Raw genomic sequence first — 18,729 nt, 5'->3', positions numbered from 1 at the left:
TGCAGGTTGTACAGTTTATTGTTCCAATACCACAACAGACATACAGAAGCAGTGCTTTCTCTGGGCAGCCCCCATGGACCAGATCAGTGTCAAACTGTAACCTTGAGTGTCCCCAAAGGTTCCAGCAGAGGGAAGAGGACTGGACGTGCTTGGGCCCCTGTTCCCGGTTTTTGGTAAACAGACACTTAAGTTGGCAATTTTGACTTGGCCAATACTGCATTCTAAATCACATCATTCCCAACTTGTCACTCATGCTTCAGATGACGAAAATGCCACATCAGATTAAATGAGAAAAAAACCTTTCAAACTTGTTGAAGTCATACAAATTTTATACTTGACCTAAATTAAGCAAGGACCCTCAATTCTGTAGTAAGTCGAAATACAAGATATAAGGCAGGAAACAAGGCAAAGGGAAAACACACACAGGGGCATCTACTTGCTGGAAACATGTTGGGAGAGAGGCAGGAGCAGGCATGGCTTTGTTTCTTCCCAAACCTGCCCGATGTCAAAAGTACGTCAAAAGGAGCCTCACAGTCCCAGGAGAGCATGGTCCCAGGTATTGCTGTGACAGGTGGTGGCCCTGGAGCCAGATCTGGAAGGCCTTCCTGGGGGCTGCCCAGGGAACTCACCCATGAATCCAGAAGCACTTAACACTGGTGGTGGTGATTTGTCACATATGGCAGCGAGCAGCCATTAAGGCTGTAGGAGAGATGTGAAAAGCAAGATGAGTTTGCTTGGCGGCGTGTGGGCAGGCTGACTGTGGCTCTGCAGGCTGCAGCAGGTTCACCCGGTGACCCAACAGGGCATCGGGCAACCTGGCAGGTCACAAGTCAATCATATCACCCTCACGTCGAGCAGCACAGCACTCAGTGGCTCTGACAACAGGTGTAGAGAAGTAGATTACACCACTTTAATGCAATGATGCTGAAGATGTAAAATTAGGAAGAGACGTTCATGTTCTCTGTACAATACATCCATTTACAGAATCAGCCAGTACTGTGTACAACATATAAATACATGATAAAACATTAGAGGTGCATAGAGCATACTTACAGAAGCCAAAAAGTTCACTTTATACATCCAAGAATAAAGAGTTAAAAATATAAAAATATGAAACACACACTGCTTTGAAATGTAAAATGACTTTCACATACACAGGTGCGTGGAGATGCCCACTCCCATAGGGTCCAAAGTGACAGGGAAGATGTCAAGCAGAGGAATTCACCTGCAAACGTCTGGACAGCTGACTCACAAGGTCTACAGATGGCATTTTCATAGGAAAGACAACCCTATTCCCCAACCCCATTGTCCAAGCAGAGCTATTCAAGGTTCCAAATGATCCTGTGGGCTAGTGGATCACACGGAGACAGAAAAGTTCCAAATTTGCTCCGTCATCTGGCAAATGACTCAACTGTGACCCTAAGGTCAGCACATGCACCAGCCCCCTGGTGGGCAATGCTGGGAGTTACTTTAACCCTGTGCTGCCTTTTTTCCTGGCCATCAACTCCCCAAAGTAGAAGAAAAGATGGCAGGGAGGGGGCAGTGGAAGACTGGCATTTCTACTTAGTTCAGGTAAGTTAATTCCCTTGATGGAGAATGCAACCTTCTTGCTTCAGTTTCAAGTCCCTCTGGGAGTCAGGCAGTCCCCCCACCACCCACAACCCCACTCCATGCCACATCAGGCTCTGTCTGCAGGAGAGCTCAGGCTGGCTGGCCTTGGGCAGCCCAATGGGTTATACCCAGGAAACCCCTCCAGCAAGACCAGAAGGGTCAACAAGAGACAGAGGCCTTTAGCACTATAAATTCTGGGGGAAGGCAAGAGTGCTCCTGCCTAAAAAGAGTATTGTATCAATGATATTCTGTATACAGATTTAAGATCAATCATTATCAAAATACACACACTAAATATACAACGTTTCCCATGGCCATAATTTATTATCTCACCACAAGGCACAATACACAGAGCTTTGAGGGTCCAATACAGTCATCATGACAGAATGCACCGCAGCCTTGGCACATGATCATGGCTTTCAGGCTGCACGCACACTGGAGTGAGATGCTTTCCACTGTGCTGCTGTCAGTGAACATTTGCAAGGAAAGTGATGCACTGTGGCTCGCACCAAACTTTGCTTTGTGGCTCAGCTGCACCACACTTCCAGCAAGGCCTTTGGGAAAGGTGGGAGAGCTGGAGGAATAATTAAAGCTGGTGGAACTCAGCTGGAGTTTAGAAAGCTTCCCATAAAATGCCTGCTTGATGCTGAGTTGGGAGGGGAGAGAAGGCGGCTCCAGAGGCTCACTGAGCCCCTTCCCTGGTTCTTGGGGTAATTTCCAGAAGGGCAAGTCCATGACAAAGGGCATCCCTTGCAAGTGACCCACCAGTTCCAGGGGACTATGCCCAGTAGCTTTCCTGTTCTCGGCATTTGCCTTAAGAGAACCCCCCACAAAAGTCTTCTCATTCTTGACATTGCCAACAGAGGCATGTGGCTTTGGAGCCCAGTCTTCCCTTGGAGTCTGTACCCCACCAGACATGGAGTTTGTGCTTGGTCCCAACTTCCCACTGGGAAAAACTGGAGGGATCTCAGCAGGCAGAGGCATCGGGTCTGCAGGCCTGGGGCGCTGAAGGGTTGCAGCCACATTCCCAGAGCCAAAAAGCTTCTTCCCTTGGCCTGTAACATTGCTCTGATCACCCAGGGCCCGACCTGTCTGCTCTGGACCAAAGGAGATCACATTTGGAGATGAGAAACGAGGTGTTCTCGAGGTAGTAAGATCTCCTGGGCTCTTGCCTGGAGCAGCATTTGAATTACTGTCCTGTGACACGGCACAGACTTCCTTTTGATCTTCACAACTAAAGGAAGAGAACTGCTCTTTGGAATCCATTTCTTCCAGTTTCCTAGAGGAAGTAATTGGATTTGTCACTGGATGGAAGGAGTCAAAACTTGGGACTGTCTTGGAATTCTTTTGGGGTGCTCCAGGAGCCTGGGTGACCTCAATCCTGGCAAGACCAGGGCCTGTTTCATAGCTATCTGGTAGAAGAGGCTCCTTCAAAGCCCTTAAAGAAATGGGGCTGCTTCCACCAACCATGCCACTGTTTTCTTCAAGACCATGTAAAGATCCCAGGCACAGGGAGCCATGGCTCTGCTCGTTTGTAAGCGGTACTTGTGGGGCTTCTGGCGTGCTGTCATCGTGGGCCGGTGGAAGAACCTTCTCTAGGGGCAAGTTACCCTGCAGCAACTGCATCACAAGTGGGTTAGTGGCCTCCACTGAGGACCCAGGCCTGGACAGACACATGGCTCTTGGCTGGTACTCAGTATTGGCCAGCAGTAGGGAATCTGGGATCTTTTGGCGGACCGCACATACTCGAGACACCCAGCTCTGAGGAGCAACCATCCCATCTGTCCTTGTAACCAGACGCAGGTCACCATTCACCTTGGACAGTGAGGCAGATTGGTTCCAACTGGGTTTCTCATCCTTGTTCACCGAAGATCCCTTTGTCACTGCAGCTTCACTACTGTCAGCCTCACTGCTGTCCTCCGTGAGGTGACCTTCAAAGTCAGAGGCTGTATCTGTGGACTCACTGTGAGGACTCAGTGCTTCAGAGTCTCCATTGATTTTCAGCTTTTCAGCGTCCATCTGTTGACAGTAACTACCAGTGCTGTCACTGCCTCCTCGAGATGGCACAGTCCAGAGTGAAGTAAGGCTATCAGTAGGATCTAGACCCTCGTCGGCTGTCAAATCCCCAGGCAATGCAGGAAGGGTGGGAGGAGCTTTCTCCCACTCCTCTCCAACCTGGGGCTCAACAGATGGTACATGTCCTCTGGATTCTGGTTCAGGCTGTTTCACTACGTCATCATTCGATGGGATGGGCATCCAATGCACAGAACTGTTAGAAACGAGAGCCTTGGTTTTCAAGTTTTCTTGTCTAGTATCACTTTCCCTCACAGGAAGGCATGAGTCACCAAGACCTAATTTGTCATCAAACGGTCTGTTCTGCAGGCAATCAGTTGATGAGGATTCAGGTGTAGAACTGGGGGTCACATTTACAGGATCCTTCATAGTGGGATGACTGTCAAGAGTCTGGCCAGTTCCTTTCTCTAATGTATCATCTCCCACTAGAGACGGAATAGGACCATTGTCTGTGGGAGTGGTGGGTCCTCGCTCCTCATCATCACTTTCCCAGGAAGTGGTGCCAGACTCACATTCAGTTCTAACATCCGGATGCAACTGAGGCTGCTCCACTAATCTCTCAGCTACTGAGGTTTGGGAGGACAGTGGGGGCAAGGCCTGGCATGGCTGGTCCCCAGTGGGAGCAATGGAGAGTTGGGAGGCATCTCCCAGCCCATCTCTGAGTCCAACTGAAGCTCTCTGTAGTAGGCAGTTTTCCTCCTTTCTCAGAGAAGCCAGGTCCTCTCTCCTCGCTCTGGACATGGCAGTTCCGGCCTGGGTATGCTCCCCATTTAGAGGATAAGGCGGCAGTAGTTGTGTTCGCTGTAGATCTGACGTACACTTTCCAGGGGTGCTCGGGCCTCCCCTGGGCTCAAGGTGGCCACAGGCCTCACCACCATCACCACTGCTGCCGCCTCTGCCACCTCCCTCATCGGTGGCCCCGCTGCCACCTCCACCCGGGCCACCCCCCCCTCCGATGGCAGTGGTGGCCGCCTCTCTATGGCAGTCATGACCTCTCGCCCCTCGGACCTGCAGAGCACGGGCTTTAATGTCTGCGAGGGTCCTGGCGCCAGTCCAGCCCCGGCAGGAGGACTCCGTGGTGGGGATGATCCGGGGGCATATCTGGTAAGTGGGCTGACCTTTAACCACCCAGGGTGGTTTGATACGTGAAAGTTGAATCTGCAAAAAAAGAATTAGAAAACAGTTTTAACTGACTGGGTGATCTGACCTAGGGACTGTAAAGCAAAACTAGGATTCTAATAGCTTAAGGGTCATGGCATACAGAATCAAATAATTTCCTTAAAACAACGAAATCATCATAGTAAAATGGCTGCCATAACACCACACCATTCAGAGAAGATTCTGCTCAAGGGCTGTTATATGCCACACTTCTAAATTTAATTTCTGGTGGGACTGTGTGAGTCACTACAGCAAAGAACCTAACACTATCTTAAAAAGATTTTAAAACTCCAAAGGATTTTGACCTCTGGAGATAACTTCAACAGAGTGAACAAAAAAGTGAGGAAGAAAAGAACCTATCTCACTAAACTTTAAGGCTGTCTCAAGAAAGCCTCTCATAAAAGGCTCTACATTCCCACATAATTAACTTCAAGGCCCCAGAGTTAAGGGCTCTATAATCTCATGACCCTCAAAGAAAACCTGGCTCCAGGGCAGCCAGGAATCAAACAGTCTCCTACCCGGATGGGCGGGACTTTGGGCTCCTCTTTAGTGGGCTGTGGCTTTTCGGTGTGAACACTTTCAATTGTGTTACGAAAGGACTGACGATCTTCAAGCCGGGGCTTCTTTTCGGGAAAGGATGCAGAGGCCGCCTGCTCAAAGGATTTCCTCTTCTGATCCTTGGGCTCCTGATCCACAGTCTCCCGAGGCAGACTAGGAATTCTGTCTGGAGATGCAGAGGCACGTGCCAAGTTGTCTGGCTCAGTCTGGATCCGAGAAGCCACAGACTCAACTGGGAATTCGGGACCCTCTGGGTCGGGTGCTGCAGAGGATGTGCCTGGCAGATGGGGACTGCTCAGCCCTGCTGGGTCAGTCTTAGCCTCCCCATCCTTGTAGAGGGGAACATCTGAGGCCACAGATTTTGCATCCTTAGCAACTCCTGCTTGTTCTGGCTCCTGTTTTTTGTACAGATTCCTCCTGGCTCTGGTTCGGAGATCTGGCCGAGAGCGTTTCTTAAAATGCCCATCTCGCTGTCGGGTGGCTGGACCACGCTGTGAACGCACTGATTCTCCTGGGACACACAAGCCACTTTTGATTTTGGCCTCCTCCTGGCCCACGTTCTGCTGCAATGACTCTTCTTTGGTCAAACCCAGCCTGCAAATCAAAATCACACCATCAGTTTCAGGCCAGAGTGGACATGTCTCTTTTATTTCTATGAATAATATGGACCCAGAAACATAGATATCTCAGAACAAAATAAATCTGCATGGTGCATAACTCTAACCACAGAAAAACTTCTGTTAGCTTCACTATGAATGGCATTATGATAAATGACCCAAGTGTCACTGCAATCTCCACACTATTGTCCAACATGTAAGTAATACACTACTTTGAGACCATCTACCTCTATCCCCTCAAAACCCCAGACCAGGACTCATAGCTCCAACTGCCTTACTTCTGTCCATAGTAGTCTTCAAAGAACTTTTCTTTCCATTGTTCCACCTTCTTTTCCTTCTCCATTTCCTGTCGTATCCTGACTTGCATTTCATGAGTAAATTCGCCTAGGGAGAAATAAACCTCTTCTAGTAAGTGCATTCGGGATATTAATGTCTGTCTTATGGACAGCTGAATCTCCCAGTTTTAAAACATGTCTCTTCTAGAGGCTCTCTCACATCACGCTCTTACAGGGACAGAGCTAACACGTCTACTATAAGGGAAATTCACTCTTCCCTAAAGTCAGACCAAGCAACTCCTTGATCGAAAAACCAAAACAACAAAAAAAAGAACCATTCTTATTTCCCGTGTAGACAAAAAGTTAACATAGTAGGCCTGATTGTTTATTCTTAGAAAGGCCTACTTAAAAGAACAGCTGTTGGCTGATATCTGGGAACTTACGATTTCAGGAGGGTTCCCAATCACCCTAACTGATGAGTTGTTCACTGTGCCTAAATTGTTTATGCAAACAATATGGCTTATGCTGAACACCTGCCTTCCTTCTGGGAATCTGGAATCTCGGTATGTGCCAAGCAGTGGCTTCCTACATGATCTGGCCTTGATAAAAACCCTGGGCACCAAGTCTTTAACAGGTTTCCCTAGTAGACATTTCATACATGTTGTCATAACTTGTTGCTGTGGGAATTAAATGTGTCCTGTGTGACACCACTGAGAGAGGACCTTGGAAGCCAACACATGGTTCCCCTGGACCTCACCCCATGTGCCTCTCCATTTGCTGATTTTACTTTGTATTCTTCTGCTGTAATAAACCACAGCCCTATACATGTAACTATATGCTGAGTCCTGCTAGCAAATCATCAAACCTAGGGGTGTTCTTAAGAACCCTCTCAACACTTTCCCTACAAAATTAAATTAATAGAAGCTAACAATCACTCCATGTGACAATGCCTAAAGACAGAGCATGATGGAGCTTGTCAACTCCACAGTGTACTTTCCTCCACCCTTCCAGATGATGCCATGATTACTGGAATAGGTGTTTATAGTTTTAATGATAAAAAGGAGATGAAGAATGAGTATATACATACAATATAGTGAAAGTCTAAACCTAAACACTCTGTTATTTCTTCAGAGCTATGTGGCACATTAATACCCACCACATTTATTGATAATGAGTAAAGCCTGTCTTATACTAAATAACCCTTTGAGAAGAAAGAGCTTGGATTTTAAGTACCAGGAGACATGCAACACCACACATGTCAGGTGCATCGCAAGCCGTCTGAGATGATCAAGTCTACGTACCATCAGCCAGGCGCTCCCGCCAGCTCTGAGCCGCATGGGTAAAAAACTCATTATTCAGTGCACTGCTGCTGAGACGCAACAGGCCATCTGTCCCCACCTAGAAGGATCAAGGGGGAAAAAATCCTAATAAATAAACTTAAAAGAGAACAGAAGCCCATCCAGAAAGAGGCAAAGGGGAGGCTGCCCATGTGCACCTGTCTGTCTACTTCAGGCAGGAGGAAGAGGAGCTGCTGCTGGAAGTGTGATGGTAAGGCATGGAAGGTCCGAGAGTTGATCAGGGCACGGAGGTTGGTGTTGACAAGAATGGACCCAGGTGTCTCAAAATCTATTTCTTCCCCTCTGTTACGCTTCATTTGACCTATGATTTTTGAAGCAAGAAGCAGCAAGGTATAGATTTCAGCTTTTTAAAAGAAAAAAGCAAATGCCAACTGATGGGAAAACTTTGGTGACAGCACCCAAACTACCCAGAAGTTATCTGCACACAATCTGCTCAATCCATCCTAACCTGCATATTACAATTGTTCTTTCCAGGTTACTGTCATTGCCATCAAACCTAGGAGAACACTTGGGGTTGCATCCCCTCAGACAAAACTCTGTACCATGCTGTGTCACAGCCTGAAAAGGACACTTCCCACAGAAAACCAGGCAAGGGGCAGGTTCTGAGCTTCCCTCCAAAGCTGGAGAACAGGTTCCACAAAGCTCAACTGGAGAAATCATGGAAATTGTCTAAAAGTAAATCTAGTTAGTCTACTATAGAAAAATCTGCAGAAGCCTTCTATGAATGGGCTGGAGAGGGATGATCTCCATGCAGAAATGTACTAAGCACTGTTCAAAGCCAACTGAGATGCTAATACCTCTCACAGAAGCCTCAGCAAATGTTACTTTTATGTGAAAAACTCACTAGGACTAGAGACCTGTGAGACCTTAGATTGAGCACTGCTGATGAGCTAGAAAAGCAGCAAGACAGCAAATCTAGTTCTCACATGGACAAAGGTTTACTCTAATTCTCAGAAGCAAGTTTGTCTTCTTAATGGTTTCATGTGGCTCATCTACAAAAAAAACCCAGCACGTGGGCCATTAAGAATTAAATCCTGAAATAGCAAAGAGCATACCAGTATTGCAAATAACCCTAATGGGGGTGGGGTGGGGTGAGGGGTGGGAGATATAGATACAGCACTACTGAATTTGTTTGCATCCCCAAAATTCAACACATGCTTCCACTCAACATACTGACTAGGTTGGAAAAAAGGGAGCGTCTGATAGAGACTACAGATGTTGGGAATGAACGTGGCAGGATGCTATCGAAGAGAGAAAAGGGGTGTTGGAATTCTTCACTGAGAAGCTCAGAAGCAGTTTTCAGTCACTCAAACACTTACTAAGCAGTACAAGGCAGGCATAGACTAGGCCTACAGGGACATACGAGAAACTATGTGGCATCATCTCTGCCTGAAAGGAGTTCTCACAGTCTAGCAGAGAGCTACAAATGAAATCATCAAACTACAAGGTAAAAATAAATAAAAATAGAGGGCCACCCAAGAAGTAAAAATAAACTGGTAAAGGAACTAGAATAGAAGACATCTTCTCACTAGGCCTGCAGGGGCCCCCTTTACAGGCAGAGAAATAAGTGCCAAGCCACTCACCTGTGGCTGGCTTCCGGAAGCCTCTCAGGAGCGGGGCAGGGTCCTGGGCGACCTCGGCCTGGCCACGAATAGCAGCGCTGCCCAGGGCCAGAGAGCCGCTGCTGCTGCTGGACGGGCTGCCGCTCTCGCCATCGGCGTGGCGGCCCGAGAACCCTGAAGGCACAGCATTCCACTGGTCAAAAGTATCACAAGCCGCGCCCACGGCTCTCAGACAAGCTCACTTCTCCCAGCTCTCCCTGAAATGCTGCCAGCAATACTGGGATACTTCCATCTCCCAGCCTTAGGCTGAGAGAAACCACCACCTCATGGTCTGGCTTTAAAAATACCACCTTACAGATGCCAAACCGCCATCTTTATTTGTATAGCACTACACCTTTTACAAAGCACTGGCACAATCAAATCCTCCATTGGATCCTCACGACTGCCTTGGGAGACAAAGAGGAAGGCACACGGCAGAGCCCAGCACTAGAACCTATGGCAGGCCTCACCCACTGGCAGGGCTCTTGCCTGTGGCCCGACAGCTCTCCTGGCATCACACTATTAAGTCAGAAACTGTTGACAGAGGGGGGCCAGGTCCCCAGGACCTGAGGAAAAAGCATCACAACCATGAGTTTACACATACCTGATGCAGATTCCACGTGGGCCCCGTTTACCTTCAGAGGAGTCAGGACAACTCGAGGCAGCATCACCCCAGTCTTTTTCTTTTGTTTGTTCGCCTACATTCCCAGAGAGAACAAAAAGAGAGCCCCAATCAACTGCAGAGCCACAAAAGCATTCCCTGGCGACACTCTCTACTCACTCTCTTGTAAAATGAAGTTCGTCTTCAACCAGATCTGTCGAATAATGCTGACGAGAGCACTGGTTAATGTTACTGAGCTACGTGCTGGTCACTGTGCCAAGCATCATTCCAAGCTACAAAACGTACTGTTATCCCCATTTTACAGGCAAGGAGTTTTCCCAAAGTCTCAAGGGTAGTAAGTGCAGGGTCACCATTCAAACTGCTCACTCCCAATCTCCTGTTCTCACTACTCTGCACTAACCCCACTTCTCCCCAGATGTTCACATGTATATTACAAGAATGAACAGAATCAGGCTGGGCGTTGTGACTCATGCCTGTAATCCCAGAACTTTGGGAGGCTGAGGCGGACGGATCACTTGAGGTCAGGAATTCAAGACTAGCCTGGCCAACATGGCAAAACCCCATCTCTACTAAAAATACAAAAATTAGCCAGGTGCAGTAGTACGTGCCTGTAATCCCAGCTACTCGGGAGGTTGAGGCAGGAGAACTGTTTGAACCCCAGAGGCGGAGGTTGCAGTAAGCGGAGATCACACCACTGCACTCCAGCCTGAGCGACAGGTGCAACTCAATCTCAAAAAAAAAAAAAAAAAAAAAGAACGAACAGAATCAATCAGCCAAGGTAAAGAAAAAGAAAAAACTCACTCTGCTCAGACCTACTGTTCACTTTTCCTACGGCCCACTGTTAAATGCTACTAACAGCTAGAGACCAGACTTCTATTCTTCACTCTCTGAACATGTCCACAGCTTACAACAGGAGAAGGAAGCATCTTGCCTTGTACCTGTCATCATTCATCCTCCCGGGTTAGGCTCTACCTCTTCCTTACCTGTGAGGAAGCTCTGTAGCTGTCCCTGGGATTGGAAAGAGGTCGACTCTGAGATTCTGTAGAACAGGATGCATTCGAAGATGTTTCATCAAGAGATACTGGAAAAAAGGAAAATAAAGGTTAGTCCCTAGTGCCCGCTGTGGCTCCCTCACCCATCCGGTAAAGGGTCCTTACCATCGTTTTCACCACTCACAGTGCTGGCTTCATTAGACCCACAGCTCTCCACATCAGCCGTGTCCTCTGGCTCCTCTCCCTCCACTGTAGCCGGATGGCGGGACCACTGCAGGGCATCCTTCTGTGATAGCAAGGTACAACTCAGGTGAACAAAGCCCTACAAATTCTTAAAGCAAGACAGTCATTCCTAAATGTGTATGCTTTTGAAAAAGAGGGATTTAGAATACTGACAAGTTCCTAACCCTTTCTGACCTTTTTCTCAACACGTTCTTTTCATAACTATACCATCAATAAAGTTAGATACACTTTTGCATTCAAACATTCATTAAACATTTATAGGGTGCCTCCTATAAGCTATACCATGTTGGTTCTGGGGAGGGTGGAGTGCTAAGGAGCAAGAATCAGGGTCCGGCTCTCAAGGAGCTCAAATAAAGGGGGGGGTGTCAAACTGATTACAATACAAAGTACAGTACATAAGTGAATATGGAGAGCAGTGGCAGCCCAGAAGAGGGGGCACCTAACTTCAATGAGTTGAGCGAACGATGGCATGGAGGTGAGTAACGATCAGGGAAGTAATACTTCCAAAAGGATGTGTTACTTAAGCTGGGTTTTAAAATAAATTAGCAACTAGACAGACAGGTTGGCAGTAGGGAGACTGCAGGAAGTTCTAGATAGTGGGATAAGCAAATGTGAAAGAATATTCCAAACTCAGGGAAACTAGAGGTGTGGGGAACTAGGGTGTGGGGAACTCAATATGTAGGATGCTAGAGAGGGCACGAGGGTAGATGGTAAGACCCATGTGGAGGGATCAAGAATTTGATTGATCTGGAGTCACTGAAGGATATTAACTAGGGGAATGATTTGGGTTTTCGGAATTTCATCTGGCAATCACAGGAAGCCTGGAGGCAGGAAGAAGAGTTAGACATTATGACAGACATCCACTGAAAAATGCCAAAGATCTAAACCAAAGATTGTGGCCACAGGGTTAGAGTGTAGAGGAGAACTCCATCCCAAATTTCACCTCCTAAGAAAAGCTTCCTCCAATAGACTATATGCAGACTCAGAATTAAACTCTACCCATTCCCAAGAACTTCGGAGCTATCTCACACCTCAAAACTACAAAGAGTATGGATGAATACTGGCAGTTGGAGACAAGAAGGAGGTAAGTTGGGGCTGAGGAGGAGAACATCTTCTTTGAATAAAAGTATGTAAAAAAAGAGTTGATGAAGTCATGATTCTGCTAAGAAGGCACCATAAATTTAAAAGCGGTGCCCACAACAATCTAACTCATCAATTTCATGGGTCTCTTGATCCACTACATTGAAGTTTCATCAATTTATTTTCATTAGTTTTAGCCAAACATCACGTATCTTGGAGTTTAAAAACAAAAAATTTTAAGGTATTTCCTTCAAGGAATACTACCACAGGTAGCAATTTTAAAAAAAGCTGTAGAGCATTTAATGACAAGAGAGACGCTGATACAGCAAGCTAATTAGGCAGTTAAATTCATACAGTATGATTCTATCATCTTTTTTAAAAAATGAAAATCTGTCTGTGTTTGCACAGAAAAACGCAAGAGAAATTCTTGCTAAGATGTTGACCACCACCATCTCTAGGTGGCAGTTTTTTTGTTTTGTCGAGACAGTCTTGCTCTGTCACCCAGGCCGGAATGCAGCGGCATGATCTCAGCTCACTGCAACCTCCACCTCCTGGATTCAAGCAATTTTCCTGCCTCAACCTCCTGAGTAGCTGGGATTACAGGCGGCTGTCACCACGCCCAACTAATTTTTGTAGTTTTAGTAGATATGGGGTTTCACCATGTTGGCCAGGATGGTCTTGAACTCCTGACCTCAGCTGTTCCACCCACCTCGGCCTCCCAAAGTGCTGGGATTACAGATGTGAGCCACCTTACCTAGCCTAGGTGGTAGAGTTTTATTAAGTGCTTTATATTTTTTTCAATTGTGGGTATTTTCTACTATTAACGTGTATTGTTTTCTGTGATCAAGAAAATAACAATGAAAAAGAAAAATCAGGTGCATCTAGCTTTACCAAGAGCTAAATCAAAATTTCCTTCCTCTAAGTCCTAGAGTCTGGGGAAACCAAGTACTGTTTACAAATCTCATTAATTAAACAAACAAGAATAGGGCCTGCTTGTCTGCAATTCAAACTACCCAGAAGTTTCTAAAGCCATGCATTTTCAGTAAAAAAGCAACGAGGAAAACAAAACTTTTAAGAGCAAGATTTGCTATTCTAATATTGCATAATTTTTATTATACAGACAGGGTCTTGGTCTGTTGCCCAGGCTGGTCTCAAAGTCCTGGGCTTGGCCGGGCGCAGTGGCTCACGCTTGTAATTCCAGAACTTTGGGAGGCCGAGGCAGGCAGATCACTTGAGGTCAGGAGTTCGAGACCAGCCTGACCAACATAATGAAACCCTGACTCTACTTAAATACAAAAATTAGCTGGGTGTGGTGCACGTGCCTGTATTCCCAACTACTCGGGAGGCTGTGGCAGGAGGCTCGCCCAGGACGTGCAGGTGGCAGTGAGCCAAGATCTTGGCATTACACTCCAGCCTGGGCAACAGGGTGAAACTCCATCTCAAAAAAAAGAAAATAATAATAAATAAATATAAATGCTGGGTATGGTGGCTCACACCTGTAATCCAGCACTTTGGGAGGCCGAGATGGGCGGACCATCTGAGATTGGGAGTTCGAGACCAGCCTGGCCAATATGGTGAAACCCCCCTCTATACTAAATATACACACAAAAAAATTAGCTGGGCCTGGTGGCACACATCTGTAATCCCAACTACTTGGGAAGCTGAGGCACAAGAACCGCTTGAACCTGGGAGGTGGAGGTTGCAGTGAGCTGAGATCATGCCATTGCACTTCAGCCAGCACGACAGAGACTCTGTCTCAGAAAATAAAAAATTTTAAAAAAAAGAAGAATCAAAATTCTGTACTCAAGCGATCCTCCCGCCTCAGCCTCCCAAAGCGCTAGGATTACAGGCCAATTCTACAATTAGCCACATCCAGCCAATTCTGCATTTGTAAAAGATCATTAATCTTTTTTTTTTTTTTTTTTTTTTTGAGACAGAGTCTTGCTCTGTCACCCAGGCTGGGGTGCAGTGGCCGGATCTCAGCTCACTGCAAGCTCCGCCTCCCGGGTTTAGACCATTCTCCTGCCTCAGCCTCCCGAGTAGCTGGGACTACAGGCGCCCGCCACCTCGCCCGGCTAGTTTTTTGTATTTTTTAGTAGAGACGGGGTTTCACCGTGTTAGCCAGGATGGTCTCGATCTCCTGACCTCGTGATCCGCCCGTCTCGGCCTCCCAAAGTGCTGGGATTACAGGCTTGAGCCACCGCGCCCGGCCAAGATCATTAATCTTTTCATACAAACTGTGTAAGTTTGACATAATTGACTTTTCATACATTAACTCTATATGTATGACAAAAACGAAATGGGTTACTGAAAATAACAGGTGCCAGAAAACATGCCCTGGGATTCAAGATTTTAACATTCTACAAGAATTATTTCCATCATGAAGCTTTTTAAAAATTAATAATGAGTGATCTTTCACTGAATCCTACATATAAAAAATTCTATAGGCGGGGCACGGTGGCTCATGCCTGTAATCCCAGCACTTTGGGAGGCCAAGGCAGGTGGATCACAAGGTCAGGAGTTCGAGACCAGCCTGGCCAACATGGTGAAACCCTGTCTCTACTAAAAATAAATTAGCCGGGCATGGTGGTGCATGCTTGTAATCCCAGCTACTCGGGAGGCTGAGGCACAAGAATCACTTGAACCTGGAAGGCAGAGTTGCAGTGAATCGAGATCATGCCATTGCACTCTAGCCTGGGAGACAGTGCAAGACTCTGTCTTAAAAAAAAAAAAAAAAAAGAACCAATCCTTCACCACACAGTTACCATGAGAGGGAGAGTGTGAGATGGGAAGTGTGAAAACAATTAAGATCTACTCTCAGCAAATTTTAAGACACTGGGATATTCTAATGTGAACTGCATACTAGATGGTAGTGCTGCATTAATGTTAAATTTTCTGAGTGTGATAACTGTATTGTGCTTATGTAGGAGAATGCCCTTGGATCAATGTATACTTCCTCATATCCTTCCCCTACTTTTTTAAAATTAAAGTTTAATTTAAACACAGTGAAATGCACAGATCTCAGGTGTACCATTTAATGAGTTCTAACAAATGCATATCAAGATATAGAACATTTCCAACACCCCCAAAAGCTTCCTTGTGCCCCTTCCTAGTCAACCCCTATTTGAAACCACCCCCTCACCCCACTAAGGCAATCATTGTTCTGACTTCTGTCTTCATAACGTACTTTTGCCTGTTCTTGGTCTTCATGTAAATGGACTCAAACACATAAACTCTTTTGTGTCTGGCTTCTTTCACTCAGCCTGTTTATGATATTCATCTACGTTGTTGCATGCATCAGTAGTTCATTATTTGTTATTACAGAGTAATAGTCTCATATATGACCATTTGTATATTCTCTCTTGATGGACATTTGGTTTATTTCCAGGCTTTGGCTATTATGAATAAAGCTATTATGAACATTCTTTTTTTTTTTTTTTTTGAGACGGAGTCTCGCTCTGTCACCCAGGCTGGAGTGCAGTGGCCGGATCTCAGCTCACTGCAAGCTCCGCCTCCCGGGTTCACGCCATTCTCCTGCCTCAGCCTCCCAAGTAGCTGGGACTACAGGCGCCCGCCACCTCGCCCGGCTAGTTTTTTGTATTTTTTAGTAGAGACAGGGTTTCACAGTGTAAGCCAGGATGGTCTCAATCTCCTGACCTCGTGATCCACCCGTCTCGGCCTCCCAAAGTGCTGGGATTACAGGCTTGAGCCACCACGCCCAGCCTGAACATTCTTGTAGACATGTTTTCATTTCTTTTTTTGTAGACATGTTTTCATTTCTCCTGAATAAGTATCTAGGAGAATTGCTGAGTCACAAGATGGATGAAAGCTAACTTCATTAAAAAAAAAGTATACTCCCAACAGTACTTGATGAGAGTTCCAGTTGATCCAAATCCTCACCATTATTTGAAGCTGGCAGTCTTATTTTAGCCATTCTAGTGGGAGTATAATGGTACCTCATTGTGGTTTTAATTTTAATTCAGAGTGCTAGAATTCAATGATTTTAATGTTAATTTGCCTAATGTCTCAAGATGTTGAGCACTTTTTCTGAAGATCTTTTTTTTTTTTTTAATTTTACTTTATGTTCTGGGATACATGTGCAGAATGTACAGGTTTGTTACATAGGTATACATGTGCCATGTTGGTTTGCTGCACCTATTAACCCGTCATCTAGGTTTTAAGCCCTGCATGCATTAGGTATCTGTCCTAATGCTCTCCCTCCCCTTTCCCCCAACTCCCCGACAGACCCCAGTGTGTGATGTTCCCTCCCTGTGTCCAAGTGTTCTCACTGTTCAACCCCCACTTATGAGTGAGAACATGAGGTGTTTGGTTTTCTGTTCCAGTGTTAGTTTGCTGAGAATGATGGTTTCCAGCTTCATTCATGTCCCTGCAAAGGACATGAACTCATTCTTTTTATGGCTGCATGAGAACTTTTTAATGTGCTTATTGGCCATATTCATATCTTCCTCTTTAAGTATCTGTTCAAGTCTTTCACCCATTTTTTTTTTGAGTTGTCTTTTAAAAACTGTTGTTGTAGGAATTCTTTATTTTGAACCTTTTTGATACTGATGAGTATATATTACTTTTACAAATACATTTTGAACATTTTTATATGGAAAGAAATTCAATTTCACAGGAAAGCTGCAAGAGCTTTTCATTCTACTTTTGCAAGAGTAAAACAGTACAAAGAAGACTTGCTTTTTATACTTTTTACTCACATTCATCTATTAATACAAATAAGTGTTTCTAAAATGCATCAAGTATACTAGTTTGGCAAGGTAACTAGAAAAGAAGCTAGTGATAAAAAAAAAAAAAAACCCATCAGTAATAAGTAAACCAAAATAAAATGTTCTCCCACAGGTCAGATGTTTCAAAAAATACAACACACTACGAATGTAACAAATCTGAGCAAAGGAGAGCTAACATTTAAACTGATAAAAAGTTTAAACTGTCCAAGATTAGATTCTGAAGCAAAAATAAATAAATAAAATAAGCAAAATGTCAGTTATGCCTTTCCTTATATCTTTCCTGAGCAAATATAAATACTATCTCTTAGGAGAAGGCTGACAAAAACTGAGAATATACCAACCATTCAACAGTACACTAGAATTCCTTTCAATGCATAATAGAAACAAGGGATTAGAAGAGATAAGCATGTCATAATTTCCAGACAGCATAATTATTTACATTAAAGATCCAAGAGACTGAGACCTAGTAAGAGATTTTAGCCACACTGTGACATCTGCGATCATATGAAAAAAAAAAAAGAAAGAAAGAAAAAGAAAAATCAAGTGATACTAACATCACCACTCAACATCATCAATTAGAAAATTTATCCATTGGCCGGGCGCGTGGCTCATGCCTGTAATCCCAGCACTTTGGGAGACTGAGATGGGTGGATAACCTGAGGTCAGGAGTTCAAGACCAGCCTGGCCAACAAGGTGAAACCCCATCTCCACTAAAAATACAAAAATTAGCCCGGCATGGTAGCACACGCCTGTAATCCCAGCCACTTGGGAGGCTGAGGCAGGAGAATCGCTTTAACTGGGAGATGGAGGTTGCAGTGAGCTGACATGGTGCCACTGCATTCCAGCCTGGGCAACAAGAGCGAAACACCGTCTCAAAAAATAAAAAGAAGGAAGGAAAAAAAAAAAAGAAAATATATCCATTTGCCAGGGTTGAAGAAAAAAGAAAATACAATTTATAACAAAAAAGAACATAAGTTACCCAGGGATAAATTCCACAAAAGAAATATAATCATTTTATGAATATAAAACTTTATCAAGAAAGGTTTAAAACCTTAAAAAGGTCAGGCGTGTTGGCTATGCTTGTAATCCCAGCACTTTGGGAAGCCGAGGAAGGAGGATCACTTGAGCCCAGGAGTTCAAGACCAACAAGAGTAACATAAGGAGACTCCCCCTTCTACAAAAAAATCCAAAAATTAGCTGGACATGGTGATGTGCACCTATAGTCCCAGCTACTCAGGAGGCTGAGGTGGGAGGACTGCTTGAGCCCAGGAGTTTGAGGCTGCAGCGAACTACGATCTCACCACTGCACTCCAGCCTGAGAGACTGTCTCAAAAAAACAAAAACAAGACCCTATCTCAAAAAAACAAAAACAAATCCTAAATAAATGGAGAGCTATACCATGTTCTTGATTACGAAGATTTTATATCATAAAGATGTCAATTTGGCCAGGCGTGGTGGCTCAAGCCTGTAATCCTAGCACTTTGGGAGGCTGAGGTGGGCAGACCACAACATCAGGAGTTCGAGACCAGCCTGACCAACATAGTGAAACCCCGTCTCTACTAAAAATACAAAAATTAGCCAGACATAGTGGCGCGCACCTGTAATCCTAGCTACTCAAGAGGCTAAAGCAGGAAAGTCGCTGGAACCCAGGAGGCAGAGGTTACGGTAGGCCAAGATCGCACCACTGCACTCAGCTCACTGCAATCTCCATCTCCTGGGTTCAAGCAATTCTCTTGCCTCAGCCTCCCGAGTAGCTGGGGTTACAGGCACCCACCACTATACCCAGTTAATTT

At 45.4% G+C, this 18,729-nt stretch overlaps 1 protein-coding gene across 11 annotated transcripts in view; it reads right to left on the bottom strand.

The window, feature by feature from the left end:
• Nucleotides 1–18,729, bottom strand: part of ASXL1 (ASXL transcriptional regulator 1) — a 75,808-nt gene continuing 57,079 nt past the window's right edge. For 6 of the 11 annotated variants that reach the window (XM_015149254.3, XM_077951422.1, XM_077951424.1 and 3 more), the window contains 9 exons: nucleotides 11,031–11,151; nucleotides 10,857–10,954; nucleotides 9,856–9,949; nucleotides 9,234–9,386; nucleotides 7,788–7,951; nucleotides 7,594–7,690; nucleotides 6,296–6,401; nucleotides 5,361–5,994; nucleotides 1–4,842 (listed from right to left, as the gene is read on the bottom strand). In XM_015149254.3, coding sequence (XP_015004740.3) covers nucleotides 1,936–4,842; nucleotides 5,361–5,994; nucleotides 6,296–6,401; nucleotides 7,594–7,690; nucleotides 7,788–7,951; nucleotides 9,234–9,386; nucleotides 9,856–9,949; nucleotides 10,857–10,954; nucleotides 11,031–11,151 — 4,374 coding nt within the window. In that variant the 3' untranslated portion in view covers nucleotides 1–1,935. The remainder of the gene's footprint in view (nucleotides 4,843–5,360; nucleotides 5,995–6,295; nucleotides 6,402–7,593; nucleotides 7,691–7,787; nucleotides 7,952–9,233; nucleotides 9,387–9,855; nucleotides 9,950–10,856; nucleotides 10,955–11,030; nucleotides 11,152–18,729) is intronic. The other 5 variants (XM_077951426.1, XM_077951427.1, XM_077951428.1 and 2 more) reach the window with 3 other exon arrangements.

Source organism: Macaca mulatta, chromosome 10 (genome assembly GCF_049350105.2).
Source record: "Macaca mulatta isolate MMU2019108-1 chromosome 10, T2T-MMU8v2.0, whole genome shotgun sequence".
Lineage (NCBI taxonomy): Eukaryota > Metazoa > Chordata > Mammalia > Primates > Cercopithecidae > Macaca > Macaca mulatta.
The sequence above is the reverse complement of the archived record's forward strand: the minus strand, read 5'-3'. Positions and strand labels throughout refer to the sequence as shown.